Genomic DNA, 20,212 nt, shown 5'->3' on the forward strand with positions numbered 1-20,212 from the left:
CAAACTTTCTTGTAGGTATTAATTGCCTTCAGCAATTAATTATGGGTTAATTAAAACTACCAAAATAAAAACTAGCAGAGTTGAGTTCTAAGGAATCTGAGGGTGTAATTCATCAAATATTCATTGCTTTCAAGTAGCTTAACATCCGAAGGCTGGTGATGAGGGGAGGGAACAGGGGATGAGGAAGAGTGGAGCCTGGGAAGGCAGACCTCCCATTCCTGTGTTCCTGTCACCTGCCCATTTCCTGGGCCCCAAGGTCATGGCACACAGACAATCCAGTCCCTACTGTGCATCTAGCCTCCAATATGTATTCTTTCCTTGGTGTACATACATGCTTTTTTCCATATAACATACCAGTCTTCTATCACACTAATCTCCTGAGTATATCAAGATCTCAGGTCACTCTGGGTCTGGGATAGGCTACCCAGCTCAGTGATCATTAACAGGAAGTGAGGAACCAACACATGTTCTGGCTTTTGAATCAGAGTCTAGAAGAACCAATTCCTGCCAGAGAGAAGAGCCCTGATGAAGGGACATTTCTAGATCCTATCCATACCATTATACATGCTATAACCTCTGTCTGTAATGTTCTCCTCCTGCTTGCCTCGACCTGGCTAACTTCCACCTACCTTTTACATCTCAACCGAGATTTTATCGCATGCAGGAAGACTGACAGACTAGGTATTTCGACAGAATCCTGGTTTATCCTACCAAAGTACTTAACACACTTTACTGAATTATCTGTTTAATATATATGTATATCTCATTAGCCCTTAACTCTAGGAGGACAATGGCTATGTCTTCCCTAATGGCTGTCACATAGCAAGTGTTCAATAAATAAGTGGACCTCAACTGACCTCAGCAGGAAGCTCAGGGCTGAGGACAGAACTGGCAAAGGGGCAGAAAGAGTTATCATTCCCCAGATACTACTAAAATCCAGGGCATAATTCAACATTTCAGATAGCCAAATAACTCAGCATGTGCTTCCAATGCCAAATGCACCGATCTCTTGCTGGGCAGGGGGCCTTGCCATCGGAGGCATCGCCTCTTAGTCATCTTGTAAGGAGCTCTCTCAGAATCTCTGCCCCAATCCTGGACTTACTGTGAAGGTGCCCACTCAGCACTTCACCATCTTTGTATTAAGCTACTCTTAAAATACCGAACTGGGCTGGAAGGACAGGAGCTCTGCTCTCAGAAAACTTCTGTCTTTTGTAGTCTCATCCCAATGTGAATACCTTGTATTTCACAACTGTAGAGCTCATACCCATAGTTAAACTCTGGTGTGAGTTCTCTGATGCTGCATAAGGCCTGACCTATGCCTAAATGTTTTCCTACATTCACTACATTCATAAGGTTTCTCCCCAGTGTGAATTCTCTGGTGCTGAGTGAGGGCTGAGCTCTGATTGAAGGATTTTCCACATTTGTTACATTCATAAGGTTTCTCTCCAGGGTGAATTCTTTGATGTTCAATAAGGATAGAGCTTCTACTACATTCAATACATTCAAGCCTTACCACATTCCATACATTCATAGCCTTTGTCTCCAGTGTGAATTTTCTTATGCTGAATAAGAGCTGAGCTCCGGCTGAAAGCTTTCCCACATTCACTACATTCATAAGGTTTCTCTCCAGTGTGAATTCTCCGATGCCTGATGAGCTCTGAGCTGCCCCTGAAAGTTTTTCCACATTCACAACATTCATGGGGTTTTTCTCCACTATGGATTCGCTGATGTCTAACAAGGTCTGAGCTCAAACTAAAGGCTTTGCCACATTCTTTACATGCATACGGTCTCTCTCCAGTATGAATTCTCTGATGTCTAATCAGCCTTGAGCTCTGGCAAAACGTTTTCCCACAGTCCAAGCACTCGTCGCGCTTTCCCCCAGTGTGACGTCTCTGTTGTGTTAGAACGTTTGAGTTCAGACCGAGACTGCCTCCACTTCCATCACATTCAAGGACATCCTCTTCTGTGGAGATTTTCTTGTTGAATGTTGGCAGACTAAACTGTCTTTCCTGGTAAGGGAGCTGATTCATTTTGTTCCTTGCAGCATTTTCTGTTGGCTTCTTAAAGTCTAGACCTCCCAAAGCTTCTTCAACTACCTGTCCTGAGGGGGTTTCCCCAAGGAGTCTTCCTGGGGATATCATGGCTGCTGCTGTTACATATTCAATAACTTCTGGCTTTGCTGTCAATGCTTTGCCAGCCACCAGCTTGCCACCTAAAAATGTAAATAGAAAATGCAAGTGTCATTTGCTCCCTATGTTGGAAGAAAGGAATCGATTACAGTAGGAACATAAAATAAACCAAATGAAACAGGTATTTACCTATTAGGAAGAAACTCTTTAAGACTACCTTCCCAATCTAGAATTTAGAGAAGTGGCCTTGAGTAGTGAGAGGTAGGCTTACTCAGCAAGTAAGGCAGACATAGAATGAGAGTCATGCCCTGGCCGGTTTGGCTCAGTGGTTAGAGCATTGGCCTGCGGTCCAGAGAGACCCGGGTTCAGTTCCCGCTAAGGGCATGTACCTCGGTTGCAGTTTGTCCCCGGCCCTGGTTGGGTCATGCAGGTGGCAACCACTCGATGTGTCCCTTTCACGTCAATGTTTCTCTTTCTCTCTCTCTCTCTCTCTCTCTCTCTCTCTCTCTCTCTCTCTCTCTCTCCCTCCCACTCTATCTGAACAAAATATGGAAAAATATCCTGGGGTGAGGATTAAAAAAAAAAGAATGAGAGTCATCACTGGCATCACTGGCATCACTGGAAAGGAGGGATGATAAACAGGGAGACATTAGTTAGAGATACTGATAAATAGGAGTAGAGGAGTTAGGAGACAATCCTGGGTTAGAGAAGAAGATACATATTAGGTAATGAGCGAAAGGAAAAGGTGATAGGGAGTAATTATGATAAAGAAAGAAGTCTAAGAGTCTTCAATAAGTAAAAGTGTAGGAGAGCAAAAGATACAATTAGAAAATATTTTGGGGGTTAAAACTGAGCAGAAGTAGGTGGGCAGGAACTAAAACACGATAAGGCAATTGCAGATTCTGGCAGGTTCTAAGCTGATCAAATGATTATAAACAAATAGAATGAGATATAGAGAGCATGAGAAAAAGAATATTGTGGGTTTCTGACTCATTCTGGGGTCATATGGGAGTCTTATATGTTCACTTTTTACATGTAAATGGTCAAAGAGGGTGGATGGAAACAAGAAGCTGATGTGACTGCCTGGAGACAAACCTTCAGATCTCACACAACATGCCCCTCCCCCCTTTTTCAATTCCTCACCTGATGATATTTTTCTACTTATTATCAGATAGAGTGGGAGGAAGGGAGAGACAGAGAGAAACATCGATGTGATAGAGCCACATCAACTGACTGCCTCCTGCACGACCCCACCAGGGCTGGGGACGAACCACAACCGAGGTACGTGCCCTCGACCGGAACCAAGCCCAGGACTCATTGGTCCACAGGCCGATGCTCTAACCGCTGAGCCAAACCGGCCAGGGCAACATGCCCCTCTTGTTTCTAGATTTTTAGTAACTCAGAACAAGAGAGTACTACATGATGGCTGAGGTAACAAATTATTTTGAAGTGTGAAAATATGAAAAACTGTTAAGTTACTTTCACCCTCCCCACAGTACTCTAAACTTCTATGCATTTTACAGATCAGGAAACTGAGGCTCAGAGAGGCTACATCACCTATGTAAGGCCTTGGAATTAACAACTGGCAGAGTCAGAATGCAAACAAAGATGCTTAACATCAAGGCCTGCAGTTTTCCCCATGTCCTCTGCCTGCCTACTGACAGGAAGCAGGGCTATCGTTGCACTAAAACAAAAAATAACTTAAAAATAATTTTTATTTGGCTTTGTAAAACTTTTATGTTTTTGTATAAAAAGAAATACTTCTTTTTTTATATTCTTTGAGTTTACAACACTTAGAACATAACAATAAAGTCTCACAGTGATGACCTGACCAAAGCATTCCTTGCCAGAAATTAGATGAACAGCATCGTCTCTTAGATTGGACAGAATACTAAAATTCACACCATCCTTGCATCTTAGATAGGAATTTAAATGAATCAAGGCTGTGCTTGTTCAAAAAGGGAAAACTTATGAAAAAATACATTAGCACCCTGGCCGGTTTGGCTCAGCGGTTAGAGCATCGGCCTGCGGTCGGGAGAGACCTGGGTTCGGTTCCCACTAAGGGCATGTACCTCGGTTGCAGTTTGTCCCCGGCCCTGGTTGGTCGTGCGGGTGGCAGCCACTCGATGTGTCCCTTTCACGTCGATGTCTCTCTCTCTCTCTCTCTTCCTCTCTCTCCCTCCCACTCTATCTGTGCAAAAAATGGGAAAAGTGTCCTCGGGTGAGGATAAAAAAAAAAAGAAAAAGAAAAAATATATTAGCATATAATAAAGGCAGAATGATAATAAGCACCAACTTGGTTAATGTCAGAGACATGACAATCTAATGAGAAAGTTTCTGAAAGTAGTAAATAGGTCAAATTATAAAAAATATGAATTATAAAGGGTATAAAGTGGCAATAAAATCATGTAGGGACAAAAGCAGAACTGTGAAAATCAGAACAGCAATGTGAGTTATAAGAGTTAAAATACCTCTTCAAATTCTGTTAATTATATGAAATCAAATTATGAGACCACGGAAAAACCTTGACTTTAGACGTATAAATCAGGGAGGGGGTGGAGGGGGGAAATCAAGGCTTTTAAGTTTTTCACTATATATATATATGTGTGTGTGTGTGTGTGTGTGTATATATATATATATACATATATATATATATTTATGTATATATATTGCTTTTTTATCCTCACCTGAGGACATTTTTTGTTCAGATAGAGTGGGAGGGAAAGAGAGTAACCGCTGAGCCAAACCAGCCAGGCATTAACTATATATTTGTATTATACAAAAATATTAGAATAAACAGTTAACTGGAATAATTCCTAGGAATGACAAACAGATTAAAAGTAGAATAAGAAATGATCACTCAAATATTTAGAAATATTGGTACAGAAATAATCCAAATAACCTAACTATTCATTCTTCCAAGAATGACTACTAATTCACAATCAAGCCTAAAGTCTGGAGGCTGGAGGGTGGAGTACAGATTATAAGAGGTGCTTTGTAGGAGAAATAAGCCACAGGTTTCTCTGTAGAAGAGCTCTTCTCTGTAACACCCCTCCTCCCAGCTAATTTCGTACCTGCTCAGTGACCTATATGGTCTAAAATACTGTTTTAACTAGGGACGTGGCCTTTAATTACACACGGACAAATATGCTTTTAGCCTTAATACTATGTAGATGATGTTCCACTACCCGCCCTATATGGTGCCTTCTTCCGCCAGCTGCTATGAGTATTGGTTTCTAACTATCCACAACTGCCCCTTCTCTGGAGAGGTGCTCTGGCTGAGAGTGACCTGGCCCAGAAAGTTACTTTCACCCTCACCACCACCACCACCACCCCCTGCACCTCAAGAAGGGACAACTTGGCAGTGCGATTATGCTCCAGGGAGTCCCCCAACCCCCCATGAATTAGGCCAAGGCTAGCTTTACCCAAGACCACATCATTGCTTGATCTCCCTTCCTAACCCTGCTTCCCTCACTCCACTACAGATTTCTCCTGAAGAGCATGTGCTCTATAAATCACCTGCACCCACATTTCCATCTCAGACTCTTCTTCTAGCAAAATATACTGTAGGTTAGTGAAGAATCTACAGGACAATTATAACTAAGGGTGTAAGGTCGTAAAAATGACACAGTGACTCCTACAGTCCTGTCAACGTGGGGGCCCTCCAGTGACTTAAACCTTATGACCTAGGTGAAAGATGTGAAATTATCCACATTAATTCTTCAGAGGTGGGGTTGACTAGCACCCTCAAGACTAAAAATACACCAGCTTAATGAGAGTTATCAGGAACCCAGTCAAGGCCATTCAAGACCATACAGTTAGGGGTCAGGTATTAATGGAGGATGAGAAAACTTTTCTAAAGCCAAGGGAGGCTGAAAGATAGAATCGCTGTTGCCTTAAGGGAACTGAGTCAACAACACAATGCCCTTGTGAAGGAAGAAACAAAAAGATACAGAGCGCAACAGATAAGAGTTAGGGAGTGAATATCCCTTATATTTTAAGTTAATCAGATCCTCATTAGAATATCTTTTCTCCCTACACTTCAAATGAATGTGGAGAAACTGAAGCATGCCCAGAGAAATCTGCTAAGTTGACTAAAGAAATGGAACATAGATGGAATCAGAGGCAGTGGAATGCTTAATTAACACAAGGTCAAAGAACACTGTAGTCACTACCTGCAAGAACAGGCTATATTTTATAAGGACTCTGCTAAAGCAATAAAAGGAAATGGAATTAAATTAAAGCAGGAAATATTTCACATAAACACAGGGAAGAACTTTAATACTGTACTGGTTTGCTAAGGCTGCCATAACAAAACACCATGGACTAGGTGGCTTAAACGGCAGAAATTTGTTTTCTCACAATTCTGGAATCTAGTCCAAGATTAAAGTGTCTACAGGTTTGGTTTCTTCTGAAGCCTGTTTCTCTTTGGCTTGCAGATGGCCACCTTCTCACTGTGTTCTTACATGGTCGTCCTTTGGTCTGTGTTGTCCGTGCCCCAATCTCCTCTCATAATGATACCAGTCATATAGGATTAGGGGTCACCCTAACAATCCCATTTTAACTTAATTGCTTCTTTAAAAGCCCCGTCTCCAAATACAGTCATATTCTGAAGTATTGGCGGTTAGGGCTTCAACATATGTACTTGGAGGTGGGAGGTCACAATTCAGTCAGTATGAAAAATCCCAAGAAAGACTTAAGAAATTACCACAGAGTCTCTGTTCCTCAAGACCTTCAAAGAAGGAAGTAGAAGTAATCTACCCTAAATAATTTAGACATTTGCCTGCTTTAAGGTAGGGGATTTGTAGAGATGATTTCTTAAAATTCATTATACTGTAGCTCCTGCTTGATGCAGATATTTAAGTGGGCTCACTTGGCTAATGATGTGTAGGGGAAAGGAAGGCTGGGAGTTTCCCAGGAGGCCTCAGTGTATAGATGTATGGATTCCTTTGGTGAACTGCCAAGGTCCAGGGTCTGGTCCTTGACCTTGTGGCCTCATAAACCTAATTTTATCATAATGAACAGATTTGGGGGTAGACTCTTATTAGCCAAGCTCATAAAACTGAGAGATAAAACCAGATTGAGAATTAATGAGTAATGTAACCATCACACAGACCAGTTTGAACTCATGTATTTTCTTATTACAGCTAAGCCATGGGAAGTAAATAAGGCTGTTTGGTGAAGATGAAATCAGAAGAGTAGATGTGACAAAAATTTAATGAGAACAAGTTAATAAGCCTGATGTATCTGCTGCCCATAGGAATGATTTTGTCAATAACATAATCGAAGTCCTCTTGGTTCTAATCCTTGACATTTCTGTCAGTTACCAATGTATATTGCCTCTCAGCTTCAAATCCACCCTTCAATGCCCTGCCTGCGATACTGGAACATTTCTCACTGACCAGCCGGCATGATGTGAGTGTTAACAATAGAGGGATCAAAGGAACAGTGGAGGAGGAAGGAGACTTTTCTTCCTTGTTCTGATGTGCTATTTGTTCCTACAGCACGTGGGGCACCAGAAGTGCTTGCCTCCAACTAGTTTCAGAAGCTCTATTCCCATGGGTGACTTCCCAGCAAGTTCTGTGTCATGGCACCTCCCCTCTCCCCGCCAGAGGGCTCCTGGCACCCCTGACAGTAGCTTCTCAGTAAGTTCTGCACACACCCTCTGCCTGTGCCCCATGAATGGCTTCCCTTGGCAACCCAAAGAGCAGCTTCCCAGCAAGATCTGCCAACTCAGCACTTCGACAAACATCATTTCAGTGGCCCTCCACAGCTGCACACCCTCCAACAAGATCTGCATGTCAGCTCTGGCAGGGGAGAGGGAAATGTGGCACTCTCTTGCAGATTTGTTCCTCCCTTGGGTGCTCTGCCTCAGCCCTAGAGACTTCCTATACGTGTTACTCCTGTAATCTTGAGAGTTTTTTTTTTAAGCACATAGTTATTAATCCCTTATAGTAGTTAATAATTCTTAATATTACACTTTCCTTGTTCAAGATGTGGTTTCTGTTACTGATACATTATTCATCTACATCTTAGGGACTACCTTCCCAGTGGGACCATAATAGTAAAATAACAGAATATTGGTCTTTAAATATTATGAATATTATTACAGAATTTTATTAGAGACCTTAATTCTTAAGGTCTTAAGTTAGAAATTACAAAGGAACTTCAGATTCTAGGCAGAGTCAATGAAGAATATTTTTAGTCCAGGGGGCCTTTCCACAATACTTAATGATCACTGCAAGTGACTGTCATTAAGAAAAGGAACCATGCCACAGATGAGAGCCCTTACCTCCATCCTCATCCCCAAATGGACTGTGGCTCCTCACCTCTCTCATGAAAAGCCTGGGGCTCCTGAGTCTCACTCTTGCACTGATTCTCCAAGGGCTGGAGCTGGATACTCAGAGACTTCAGTGCTCCCATGGATGTCACTTCCTTCCAGATTATTCCTTAGCTATGAGCTGTGTCCTAGGAGTAATCAAGTAGCAGCACTATGATTCAAAGAATATGCAAGAGGAAAACCCCTAGAATAATAAGGCAGAGTAGCTGGAGTCAGAAAGTCTTTTGGATGATTAGATAGAAAAACAATATGACTAAACACCCTAGTGACTTGATCCCAGTGGACAAGTCCAAAAGACAAAATCCAAAAGACCAAAAAATGTATAATTCTCGCCCTGGCCGGTTTGGCTCAGCGGTTAGAGCTCCGGCCTGCGGTCCGGAGAGACCCGGGATCGGTTCCCGCTAAGGGCACGTGCTTCGGTTGCAGTTTGTCCCCGGCCCTGGTTGGTCGTGCGGTGGCAGCCACTCGATGTGTCCCTTTCACATCGATGTTTTTCTCTCTCTGTCTCTTCCTCTCTCTCCCTCCCACTCTATCTGTACAAAAAATGGAAAAATGTCCTCGGGTGAGAATAAAAAGAAATAAAAATAAAAATAAAAAAAATGTATAATTCTCTGATGGTCAAGTCAAGGCAACTCACAATGGCTTCCCCATTAACTTATAACAGATAAAACAAGCAAACAAAAATACCTATTTCTTACCTGTTGCCTTGGTTCATCAAGCTCTTTCTCCAGCTCCTCCAGCATAGTCACAGCCTCCTCTCCATTCTCTGGACGGTGCTCTCCCAGCCAGGCCTGCAGCTCCTCTGGCAGGACAGCCAGGAACTGCTCCAGCACCAGCAGCTCCAGAATCTGCTCCTTGGTGTGTACCTCTGGTCTCAGGCACTGAGAGCAAAGCTCCCGGAGCCGGCTCGGAGCCTCCGGGGCCCAGCGGAGTCAGAGTAACCAAACTGCCTGAACCGCTGGTGATAGGTCTCCTGGTTCCAGGTGTTTCCCTGAAGGCCAAAGTCCTGCCCCCAAACATAATTCTCTTCTTCAACCTTCACACTTATAAGTCTTTCTTGTTCTTTTGGAGCATGATAGGCCAAAGCTTCAGCCTGTCCTGACATCCTAGTCGGAGACAGTCTGAAAAGGTTTCCCAGCTGAGACTGGAGACTGGGAGGGGATAGAGATCTGTGTTTGAGAGATTTCTTCTTAATTCCAGTTCTTCAGGAAGCTCCTGAGGTGAACAACGCTAATGCTACACAGGGTAAAAAAAAATGTGCTTAGAATATAAATACAGGTTTTGAAGACTGGTTGCCAGGGAGTGTAGCACTCTAAAGAAAACTGACTGAAAAGAAGCTTCTGCATAAATGATACATTTATAGATGTTTCAGGATTTTTTCAGGATAGAAAATTTAAATATTGCCAAAATCAATTCAATCTTTAGTAAATAATATTAGGGACAACCTAACTAGTACTAATAAGTAGTGCTTACAGATCATGAAAAATCAGGAAAAAGACTAGTATATCATTACTTCTCAGAATAATTATCACCATTTTATTCAGCGCTTCTTACTGGATGCCAAGCACTAGCTGGATACTTAACATAAATTTTATATAATTTCCCTAACAATTCAATAAGGACAATTATAATTATGCCCATTTTCCAAAAGAGGCTACTGAGAATCATAAGATGAGCAAAGAAAGATACACAACCAATAAGCAACAGAACTGGGTTCTGCAACCAGAGTATTTAGCTCTTTCTATTACACCATGGTGTCTCCCCAAAGAAGGGAATTTGCACTTAATAAATACCTACTATGCTCCAGGCACTTTACAAATATTATTTTATTGGGGCTTGATAATAATACTATAAATATATATATTTTTTATCCTCACCTGGGGACATTTTTGCATTCATCCTCAGATAGAGCAGGAGGGAGGGAGGGAGGAAGAGAGAGAAAGAAACATCAACTGGTTGCTACCCACACAACCCCAACCAGCCAGAGACAAACTGCAACTGAAGTATATGTCCCCAGCGGGAACCAAACCCGGGACTTTCTGGTCCATGGGCCAACTCTCTAACCCCTGAGCCAAACCAGCCAGGGCAATAAATTCAATTTTAAAAAAACCAAGAGAATGGCCAGGGGGGCAATATACAAACAAGGAAGAAATATTCTTGACTTTAAGTCAAGGTTCTGAGATGGCACAAAGGAAAAAGGAGTGGATGCTTTCATACATTATTTCAACAAATACTTGAGCTATGTGCTAGGCAGCGTATTGAACAGGACTCTCAGGATTGAAAGGTCCGTCCTCAAGGACTCCTAGTTTATTTAGTATGAGAAATTGTCAGGTAAGTAGACAAACACCGTGTGATCAATCAAGGATGGAGAGAAGCAAATAAGGTAGCACAGGAGCAGACAACTAAGACCAGAGAGAGTTGCCTACCTGGGGAAGGCATCCCAGCAGAGTCTGATATGAGTGATCCAGGTGAAGATACAGAAAAAGGTCATTCAGAAAAAGAGAAGAGTGGGTATAAAAGGATGTGGCCCTCTGAGAAAACTGCAGGTAGTTTAGGAAGGCCAGACTAGTGCTTGTTACCCCTGGCTATGGCTCAAAATCATCCACCGAGCATGGACCCCACAACAGACTTAATCTCCATGGGTGAAGCTTCAGTTAAGTGCCACAAATGCTTATGTTGAACAGCCAAGTTTTAAAAAACAATCCTGTGCTACAGCTGAGGACAGAGTTAAGAAATAGTGAGAGGACGCACCTATAGAGGAAAAGCCAGGCCACCAAGGGTCTGAGATGTTCTAGTACAGAGTTTGCATTTGATCCCCAAGGCCACGAGGATGTCTGGAGGGTCAGTCTACCTACCCAGAGTGGTGTGGAGTATAGAGACAGGAAGGATTCTCTTGCAACCATTTGGGCAATGAGGGCCTGAGCTATGTGAGCCAGCAGATATAAAGGTGGGAGGTTTGACCAGACTTAGGAACACATCAGATAAGGATTTGGAAGAGAGAGAAATCAAGGACTCCGGGTTTCTGGCTGGCTCTGGTGCTGAAAGGATCATGGTATTTACTGAGCCAATGAAGAAAGTTAGGTATGAGATGCCTACTAAACAGCATTTCCTAAACTGTACTTTGCCAGATTTAAGAGATGCTCCATACACACTTACCTAAACACAGAGAAACTTCCAGCAATTTTCTTCTTAAATTTTTAGTATAAGAAAAATACCTAATACATGTCTTTAGTTATTATGTGACAACTGACATTTAAGAAATCCCATGACAAGGCACCATCAGATCTGTGTATCAATGTGCATGTAGCATTTACCAAGAATTGCATCACATTGATATGTACCTTTTACTTAGCCATCACTGGTCTATGTCATGTATCTTGCCTTTTAATTTCAATAGGTTTGTGATATTATTCTATTTTTATTATAAATATTATGCCTCATCAACTTGTCCCCCATAGTGTGTGTGGCTGAAAGGAAGTTTTGTGTTCCTTCTTCACTGGTCCACCCTCTTCTACATTAGAGTTCCATGGATTAGTCCTAAATTTGCCAGGCTTATCAGTGGGAGCATAAGTGGACAGCATCGGACCAGAAGTCTGGATTTAAGTGTCAGTTTTTTATGGAGTTGTCTAGGGAACCCAGCTGCTTAACACTTGAGGGGCTGGGAGGCACTGAGCTTGGATACAGCCCTTCCTGGTCCCAGGTAGCAACCCAGAGAGTACCTCCAGGGCACTTTTGAGCAATACTGCTTGCTGCAACACAGATGCTATCATAAGGTTATCTGCATTGTTTGCTTATTTAATCATAACAAAAACACGAATTTAGCTTTTATATTAGAGTCAAGCACTGTCTGCCTGTTTTTGTTTTTTTTTAATAACTTTTATTTATTTATTTTATTATCCTTACCCTAGGACATTTCTGCATTTATCTTCAGACAGAGCAGGAGGGAGAGAGGGAGGAAGAGAAAGAGAGAAACATCAACTGGTTGCTACCTACACGACCCTAACCGGCCTGGGACAAACTGCAACCCAGGTACATGCCCTTTGCGGGAACCAAACCCAGGACTCTCTGGTCCTTGGGCGACCCTCCCAGTGGTTCTCAACCTTCCTAATGCCGGACCCTTAAATACAGTTCCTCATGTTGTGGTGACCCCCCCAACCATAAAATTATTTTTGTTGCTATTTCATAACTATAATGTTGCTGTTACGTCTTAGGCCACCCCTGTGAAAGGGTAGTTCGACCCCCAAAGGGGTCGCGACCCACGGGTTGAGAACCCTGAGCCAAACCGGTCAGGGCTGTCTACCTGTTTTAAGCCTGTTTGTCACACACTTAACAACGTTATGAGTGCCGCCCTGGCCGGTTTGGCTCAGCGGTTAAAGCGTGGTCCTGTGGACCAGAGAGTCCCGGGTTCGGTTCCGCTAGGGGCACGTACCAAAAACAAACAAACAATGTTATGAGTGCCCACTTTGTGCAGGCACGGTGCTGGACTCTGAGCAAAGAGTTGTAAATAAGACAGTGGCCCTGCCACGGCAGACTTTAAAAATAGTGAGGATCGGGGCTCCTTAAAGAGAAAGCACACATAATGACCTAACCTAATAGTGATAAGAATTACAAAGGGGGAAGTACAAAGTGCCCCGAGAGTGATAAATCATCCAAGCTAGACGGGAAGTCAAGGCGGAGAGCTGAGACCTCACTCAGGCACGCGCTTAGGCTGCGTGAGAAGATTCCACGGTGCATCTCCGATCCCTTCGCCTGGGGCCTGGCACCCAGAAGGCGCCCGGTGAGTGCCTGGGGTATCAGTGGACGCAAGGGCGGGTGGATGAGCGGACAAACCAGCAAGTGCAAGAAGGACGGACCGACCGACAGTGGGCTGGCGGGTAGTGGCGTCGAGGAAAGGCCGCCACCTGGTGCAGCTGTGGGCTCTGCGCGTGACAGAGGCAGGCTGAGGCAGCCGAGGCCCGGCGGCGGGGAGGGTGACACAGACACTGGCGGCTTGGAGAGCACCTAGGGTCGCGCTGCCGTGCAGCCTCACTCAGCCTTCGCTCCGCCGTTTGCAGGGACCCAACCCCAGAGGGGCAGCAAGACGGGCTTGGGCTGCTTGAGCCCGAAGTGGGCTGCGCGCCCCTCTAGGAAGCCCGGAGGACTGCAGCTCTGTAGCCGGCGCACGGTGGGTGCGCGGTAGGGATCTGGAAGAGGCGAGCGGGTTTGGGAAGAAACGAGTCTTTGGGTGGGACCTGGTGGGACAGTGCTAATTAAAACAGTTGACGGCCAACGGAAAGAGGAAACGTATTTCAAAGAGAGAAAGAGCCCAGCCGGTGTGGCTCAGTGTACTGAGCGTGGTCCCATGGACAGAGGTCCGGTTTGATTCCCAGTGGGGGCGTGCAGGATGCAGCTCGGTGTGTGTCCCCCACATAGATGTTTCGATCAGTCTCCCTTCCTTCCTCTGTAAAAAATGAATAAAAACGTTTAAAAAAGAGAGAGTGCTAGAGCTTGGTATAGATAGCATCAAGAAGATAAAAACAGAACCTAAGTTCTCAAATTTGGGGGGAAAAGAGGACAAGGGCACATTCACAACCTACAAACACGTTGTCTGCAATGCAGCCCAAGAAGCTATGGGGGAGGAAAGTGGGGGTAGGGGTCCTGCCCAGGAAAGGCGACGCGAGGGTGCAAGGCAGAGGACAGATCCTGCGGTGGAGTGCAAGGGCGGGGGAGGGTGAGGCAGGAGGTCAGAATAATTTTCTCATAGAATGCGCTATTCAAGCTAAGCCCTGAAGATTGACTAAAACGTTGTTTTAAAGAAGCGCAGTGTTTACCATGTGGGAAGGAGAGCACAGCAGTGGCAAGTTCAGGGCTTGGTCCAAATTAGCCCAGCATCTTCATTGATGGGAACCTAGGCTAAGGGTTAGGTTGGGGCCAGGTTTGGAGAATTTCAAATACAAGACTCAGTAGTTAGGGTTGCAGTTAGTAATCAGTACGGATCAGTCCAGAAGTGTACTTCAGGACATTGTCTGACAGTACTGTGTAGAATGGATTAAAGGGTAAAAATCGAGAAAGAGCACGGGCGGTTAGAAATGTGAACTAAGCAAGATTTTATACAACTGAAAATCAGATTGAAGATGGGGAAGGGGATGACATCGCCAAGGGAGATCCTGTGGGAAATAAACAGAATTGTAAAATACTGATGTTTGGGGGTATGAAGAGGAAGATCAGATAGAGGAGCTGCTCAGAACAGGAAAGCCCAGATGGTTCAAACATAAAATCCAAGAGAGCATTTCAGGAAAGAGAACTAGTGACTAGCAGATGAGACCAAGACGAGAGGAGGGTGGGTGAGAACTAAGGTGCATTGGATTAGGGGGAGGGGCAGAAGGGCCAGGGAAAGATGTTATCTGTGAAATATTCTTTTCAGGGGTTAAGACAGTGTATGGTATAAAGTACCAAAAATGTGTAATAATTACTTTTGAAAAATGTAGCGCAAGAAAGAAAAAGAGAGGGCACTGGTTGGATGAGTTGATAGAATTAAAAGGTGTTTTTGTTTGTTTGTTTGTTTGTTTGTTTTTTATCCTCACCCGAGGACATTTTTTCCATTTTTTGTTCATAGTATTTCCCTATACTCTTAAATTTCTTTAGGGTTGGTAGTGTATCCTCTTTTTGTTTTTGGTAATCTCTCTTTCTGTCTCTCTTTGGTTAGTCTATAAAGGTTGGTCAATTTTTGTTGGTATTTTCAAAGAACCAAATTTTTTAATTTGATATTATTGTTTTTCTGCTATTTCATTAGTTACTACTTTAATCATTGTTATTTCCTTCCTTCTGCTTTTTGTTGTTGTTATTAAGTTTGCTCTCCTTTTTCAAGTTTCTTAAAGTGGAAGCTCAAGTTACCATTATAAGATTTTCTTTTCTACATAGGCATTTTAAAGCTATAAAATTTCCTCTATGCACTATTTTAGCTGCATTCCATAAAGTTTTATGTTGCATTTCCTTTTCATTAAGTTTTAAATATTTTCTAATTTCCTCTTTAATTTCTCCTTTGAACCACAAGTTATTTAGATAAGTGTTATTTAATTTCCAAATGTTTCCAAAGTTCCCAAATTACTCTGTGTCTCACTCTGCCCTCTGGGCCAGTGGAAACCCCATTAGCCCCAGCTTCTGGGTCCACAGAGACCCAACCAACCCCAATCTCTAGGCCATATAGGCCTTATTGGCCCTTGAGCCACTTTCAGCTGAGGTGGCCCTGGTCTCCCAGCCCTCAGTAGTGGCACATTTCCTGCATGTGGAATCCCAGAAGCATATCAGCCTTCCTTTGTTTCTTCCTGTGTCTGCCCAATTCAGTCTAAGCTGGCAGTGTTTTCAGTAATGTAACATTCTCAAGAACCATGTTGGTCTATGGATATCAAGGGATCCACACAATTAGTTGCAAGGGTTCTCCACAGATCCTTCCTGGATAACCCCACTTCTATTCCTGGTTTCTATTGAGATGGTTTATTAGATCTATGACTCACACACCTAATCTCTTCACCAAAAGGTTGTCCAGCTACCCTCACGGCCTTGTCTCCAGAACATGCTATCTGGATAGGCTGAGAATTTTCCAAATCATTAAGTGCTGACTCTTTTGTGCTTAACAGTTCCTTGCTCGATTTATTTCTTTCCTCTCACATTTTACTAAAGGAAAAACCAGGCCACACTTTCCCCACTTTGCTTAGAAATCTCCTCAGCTAAATATCCAAGTTCATCATTTACAAACTTTATTTTCCATCCAATAGCAGAATATGATTCCGTCAGTTTCTACTACTTTATAATAAGGATCACCTTTTCTCCAGTTTCCCATAATGTTTTCCTTGTTTCTGTCTGAGTCCTCACCAGAAATATCTTTAATGCTTATTACTTCTAGCAACATTCTGTTCATGAAAATATACGTATTCTCTAAGATGAGAGAATATTTCTCATAGTCCTTTTCACTTCTTTCTGTGCCCTTTCCAGAATCACCTTTAATGTCAATGTTTCTACTAACAATCTCTTCAAGGCATCCTAGGTTTTTTCTATTATGAACTTTAAATCTCTTCTAGCCACTAGCCATTACCCAATTCAAAATACACATCTACATTTTTAGGTGTTTGTTGTAGTAGTAGCCCACTTCTGGTACCACAAACAGAGTGGCTTAATAAAACAGAAATTTACTTTCACAGTCTGAAGGTTAAAAGTCTAAAATAAAGGTGCTGACAGGGCCATGCTCCCTTTCAAGGCTCTGTTCCACATCTGTCCCTAACTTCTGGTGGTTGCTGGCAATCCTTGGTTTTCTTTGCCTTGTACATGCATCACATTAGTCTCTGTCTCCATGCTCAAGTGGCACCTCTCCTCTGTGTCTGAATTTACCTCTTCTTGTAAGGACACCAGTCATTGGATTAGGACCCATGTTAATCCAGTATAACCTTACCTTAAATTGATTACATCTGCAAAGATTCTATTTCCAAATAAAATCACATTTGCAGCCCTGGCCGGCTTGGCTCAGTGGTTAGAGCGTTGACCCGTGGACCGAGTCCTGGGTTCGATTCCCACTAAGGGCACTTGCCTCAATTGCAGTTTGTCCCCACGCCCGGTTGGGGTTGTGCGGGTGGCAACCAATCGATGTGTCTCTCTCATGTCGATGTTTCTCTCTCTTCCTCCCACTCTCCCTCCCCCTCTATCTGAAGATAAATGTAAAAATATCTTCGGATGAGGATAAAAATAAAATAAAATCACATTTGCAGGTACCAGAAGTTAGGACTTGAACATACCTTTTTCAGGGACAAAATTCAACCTACAACAATGTGATAAATACAAACAAAGAGTTATTTAAACTGCTGTGACTTGATTTTCAGTTACTCAAAATCGAACACTTTTCATACTGATGCCAATGACCTCATTGATTGGAGATAAAGGAAATGATCTGATTTGAATTCAGCTTTAAAGTCCTCGGGGAAATCTGGTGTTCCTTGATACAAGCCTACCCATCTCTGCCAAAGTGAACTTTGGGAACTCTGATTATAGTGGCCAATATGTGCTTTTCTGAAACTGATTTTTCAACACTGGTTCTGTTTTTTAAAAGTCAAAGTCAATTGGACATGCACATTAACATGTCAAAAATGTCATATTGTCCCTTATTTAGATGTCTTGTTCAAAACAAACAGTAGCAGCCTACTTATTAATATTGATTTGATGAACAGGAAAGTTAATTTTTTTATGTGGCTTCACAATTTTGATTTAGGTTCCTTTTTTACCTGGAACTGCAAATTGATATTTACATTAAAATTTATTCTTTGTGACGACTGCTTATATAGCTTAAGTATCAAATGAAATTTACTTCCAATGTAATATAATACACGATAAGTAGAAGTTCATATGTGGATGTTTATGTTCAACTTTCTGAGGGAAAGGGCCATAGTTTTCATCATTATCTCAAAAAATTTAAGAACCACTTCTCTAGAATCTAGTCTAAATCAGACATGTTAATTTGGCCTAGTTTTCTCCAAGAGGAAATGGAATAGGAAAGAGAAATCCGGTAGAATATTGGTGGGTGGCCTGTCAGTTTAATTCTTGAGAATCTCATATTGTTTCCCATGCCTATATTATCATTCCCAATCTCTCTGGAAACCTCTAAATTCCTTATCTTACTGAGAGGAACCTCTTCAGTGTCAGCTGGTGTGGATCACAGCTGGGTGTAGGTTTGTTTTGGCCAATCCAACAAACTGTTAAACTCCAAACTGGTTTCTCAGACTCACACACAAACTGTAACATTTCTGGTAAAACACCCAAAAGCAACAAATCTAACATAATCTGAAAGAACAGCTTCATTTCCTTAGTTAAACACCCAAAGATCTATATTCATATCATCACATCTGGATAAAAGGTCAACAAAACCCTTTACCTTTATATAGGAGAATTAACTTTTGATTAACTTTCTCATTCTGTTTTACTAGAAACCCGTTAAAAGTGGTATGTCAACTATGGCATTCTCATACAAATGCAAAATGGTTCAGTCACTCTGAAAACAGTGTAGCAGTTGCTGAAAATGTTGAACATACACCTACCGTGTAAGAAAAAAATAAGTCCATATAATACTTATACACAAATGTTCATAGAAGCTTTATTTGTAATCATAAAAAACTGCAATAACCCAAATGCCCATCAACCGGTGAACAGATAAACAAATTGTGGTATATACTTACAATGGAATATTTAGCACCAAAAAGAAATGGACTGTTGATACAAGAGCAATATAGATAAATTTCAAAACAAGTGAAAAAAGCCTGACCAAAAAAGAGTGCATTCTATATGATTCCATTTAATTAAATCTCTAGAAAATGAAAGCTAATTTATAATAACATAAAGCATGCCTTGCTGGTGTGGCTCAGTGGATTGAGCATTGCCTCATGGACTGAGAGGTCCCAGTTAGGACACATGCCCAGGCTGGACTCCATCCCCAGTAGGGGGCCTGCAGGAGGCAGCCAACTGATGTTTCTCCCCCTTCCTCTCTCTCTAAAAAATCAGTAAGAACATATTTTTTTTCAAAAGAAGAAGAAAGCAGAACACTGGTAGGGGGCTGTGGGAGGAAAGGGAGGGATTACCAAGGGAAGGAGGAAACTTTGGGGGTTGCTGGATATGTTCACTGTTTTGGTTGTGGTGATGATTTCACATTTGTATGGATATGACAAAAGTTATCAAATTGTATACTTTAAATATTTGCTGGTTATTGTATGTCTTTTATACCTCAGTAACTCTGTTTTTAAAAGAAAGTATCTGCATTCACTACTTGTGAGGGCTGGGCCCAAACAAGTGCCTTCTAGGTATATCAGGGTCTCATTCATACATCCTGAAGATTTCATATACCTCGGTTCTCGAACATAATTCGTTCCAGGAGGACGGTCGAGAACCAAATTGTTCGAGAACCGAAGCAATGAAACCCAATAGGAAATAATGGAAACTGGATTAATTCGTTCCAAGCCCCAGAAAATGCCTATTTACTGGCCTAATTTGTATATAACATGTAGAAAAACATAAGTCTCAACAAGAAATAAAAGTGTACAGTATGTCTAAGGGTTAAATTCAGTGTAAAGCGTGACTCTCTCCACAAAGCGTGACTCTCTCTCTGCACTCACACTGATGACGCAAGCAAGGCGCGCTGGGCCGAATGAACGCCATTAGGCTCAACTCGGCTCATCTCGGAAGTTCGAGTTCCAAATATTTGTTCGGATTCCAAGACAAAAGTTTCTAGAATCTCCTGGTCGAATACCGATTTGGTCGAAATTCGAGGCGTTCGAGAACCGAGGTATCACTGTATTCCAAGAGGATCTTGAGCTGGAACAAGAAGCTCTCTCCCTCTACCTTAACCATCATGTCAGCCAGCCACCATTTTCTCATACCTGCACCTTTTCTTCCAGGCATCTTAACCCAAGTCGCATGTCTCATATGTCTCAGTTCTTCTCCTAATTCCCCTTTTATTACCCCAGATATTTCCAAGAACACAGTAATATCCTTTCCTACCCTGAGGCTCTGCTGCCCCACCCCCCTTTTCAGGTCCTTCTTTTCACCCTGAGCCTTTAGTCACAGTGAGGATTGTACTGGCAAGCACACTTTTTATAAAGAGACCCATGCCCTTTCTTGATGGCAGAATAGATGAAAACCAGCTTCCCAGAAATTCAGGGATTCATTGCTGAACATTACTTGTACGGCCTTGGTATTCAACGTGTGGTCCCAGAATCAACTGCAGTCGGAT

The 20,212-nt window shown here is 42.5% G+C and overlaps 1 protein-coding gene across 1 annotated transcript; it reads right to left on the minus strand.

The window, feature by feature from the left end:
• Positions 1 to 1,064: 1,064 nt before the first annotated feature.
• ZSCAN30 (zinc finger and SCAN domain containing 30) lies at positions 1,065 to 9,684 on the minus strand. The gene is given in 5 exon segments (XM_036245718.1): positions 1,065 to 1,492; positions 1,494 to 2,212; positions 8,459 to 8,597; positions 9,168 to 9,388; positions 9,391 to 9,684. Coding segments are annotated over 5 exon segments (1,485 nt in total). The 5' UTR covers positions 9,575 to 9,684; the 3' UTR covers positions 1,065 to 1,270.
• Positions 9,685 to 20,212: the final 10,528 nt, after the last annotated feature.

This window comes from Molossus molossus, unplaced genomic scaffold (assembly GCF_014108415.1).
Source record: "Molossus molossus isolate mMolMol1 unplaced genomic scaffold, mMolMol1.p scaffold_m16_p_6, whole genome shotgun sequence".
NCBI classification, from domain to species: Eukaryota; Metazoa; Chordata; class Mammalia; order Chiroptera; family Molossidae; genus Molossus; species Molossus molossus.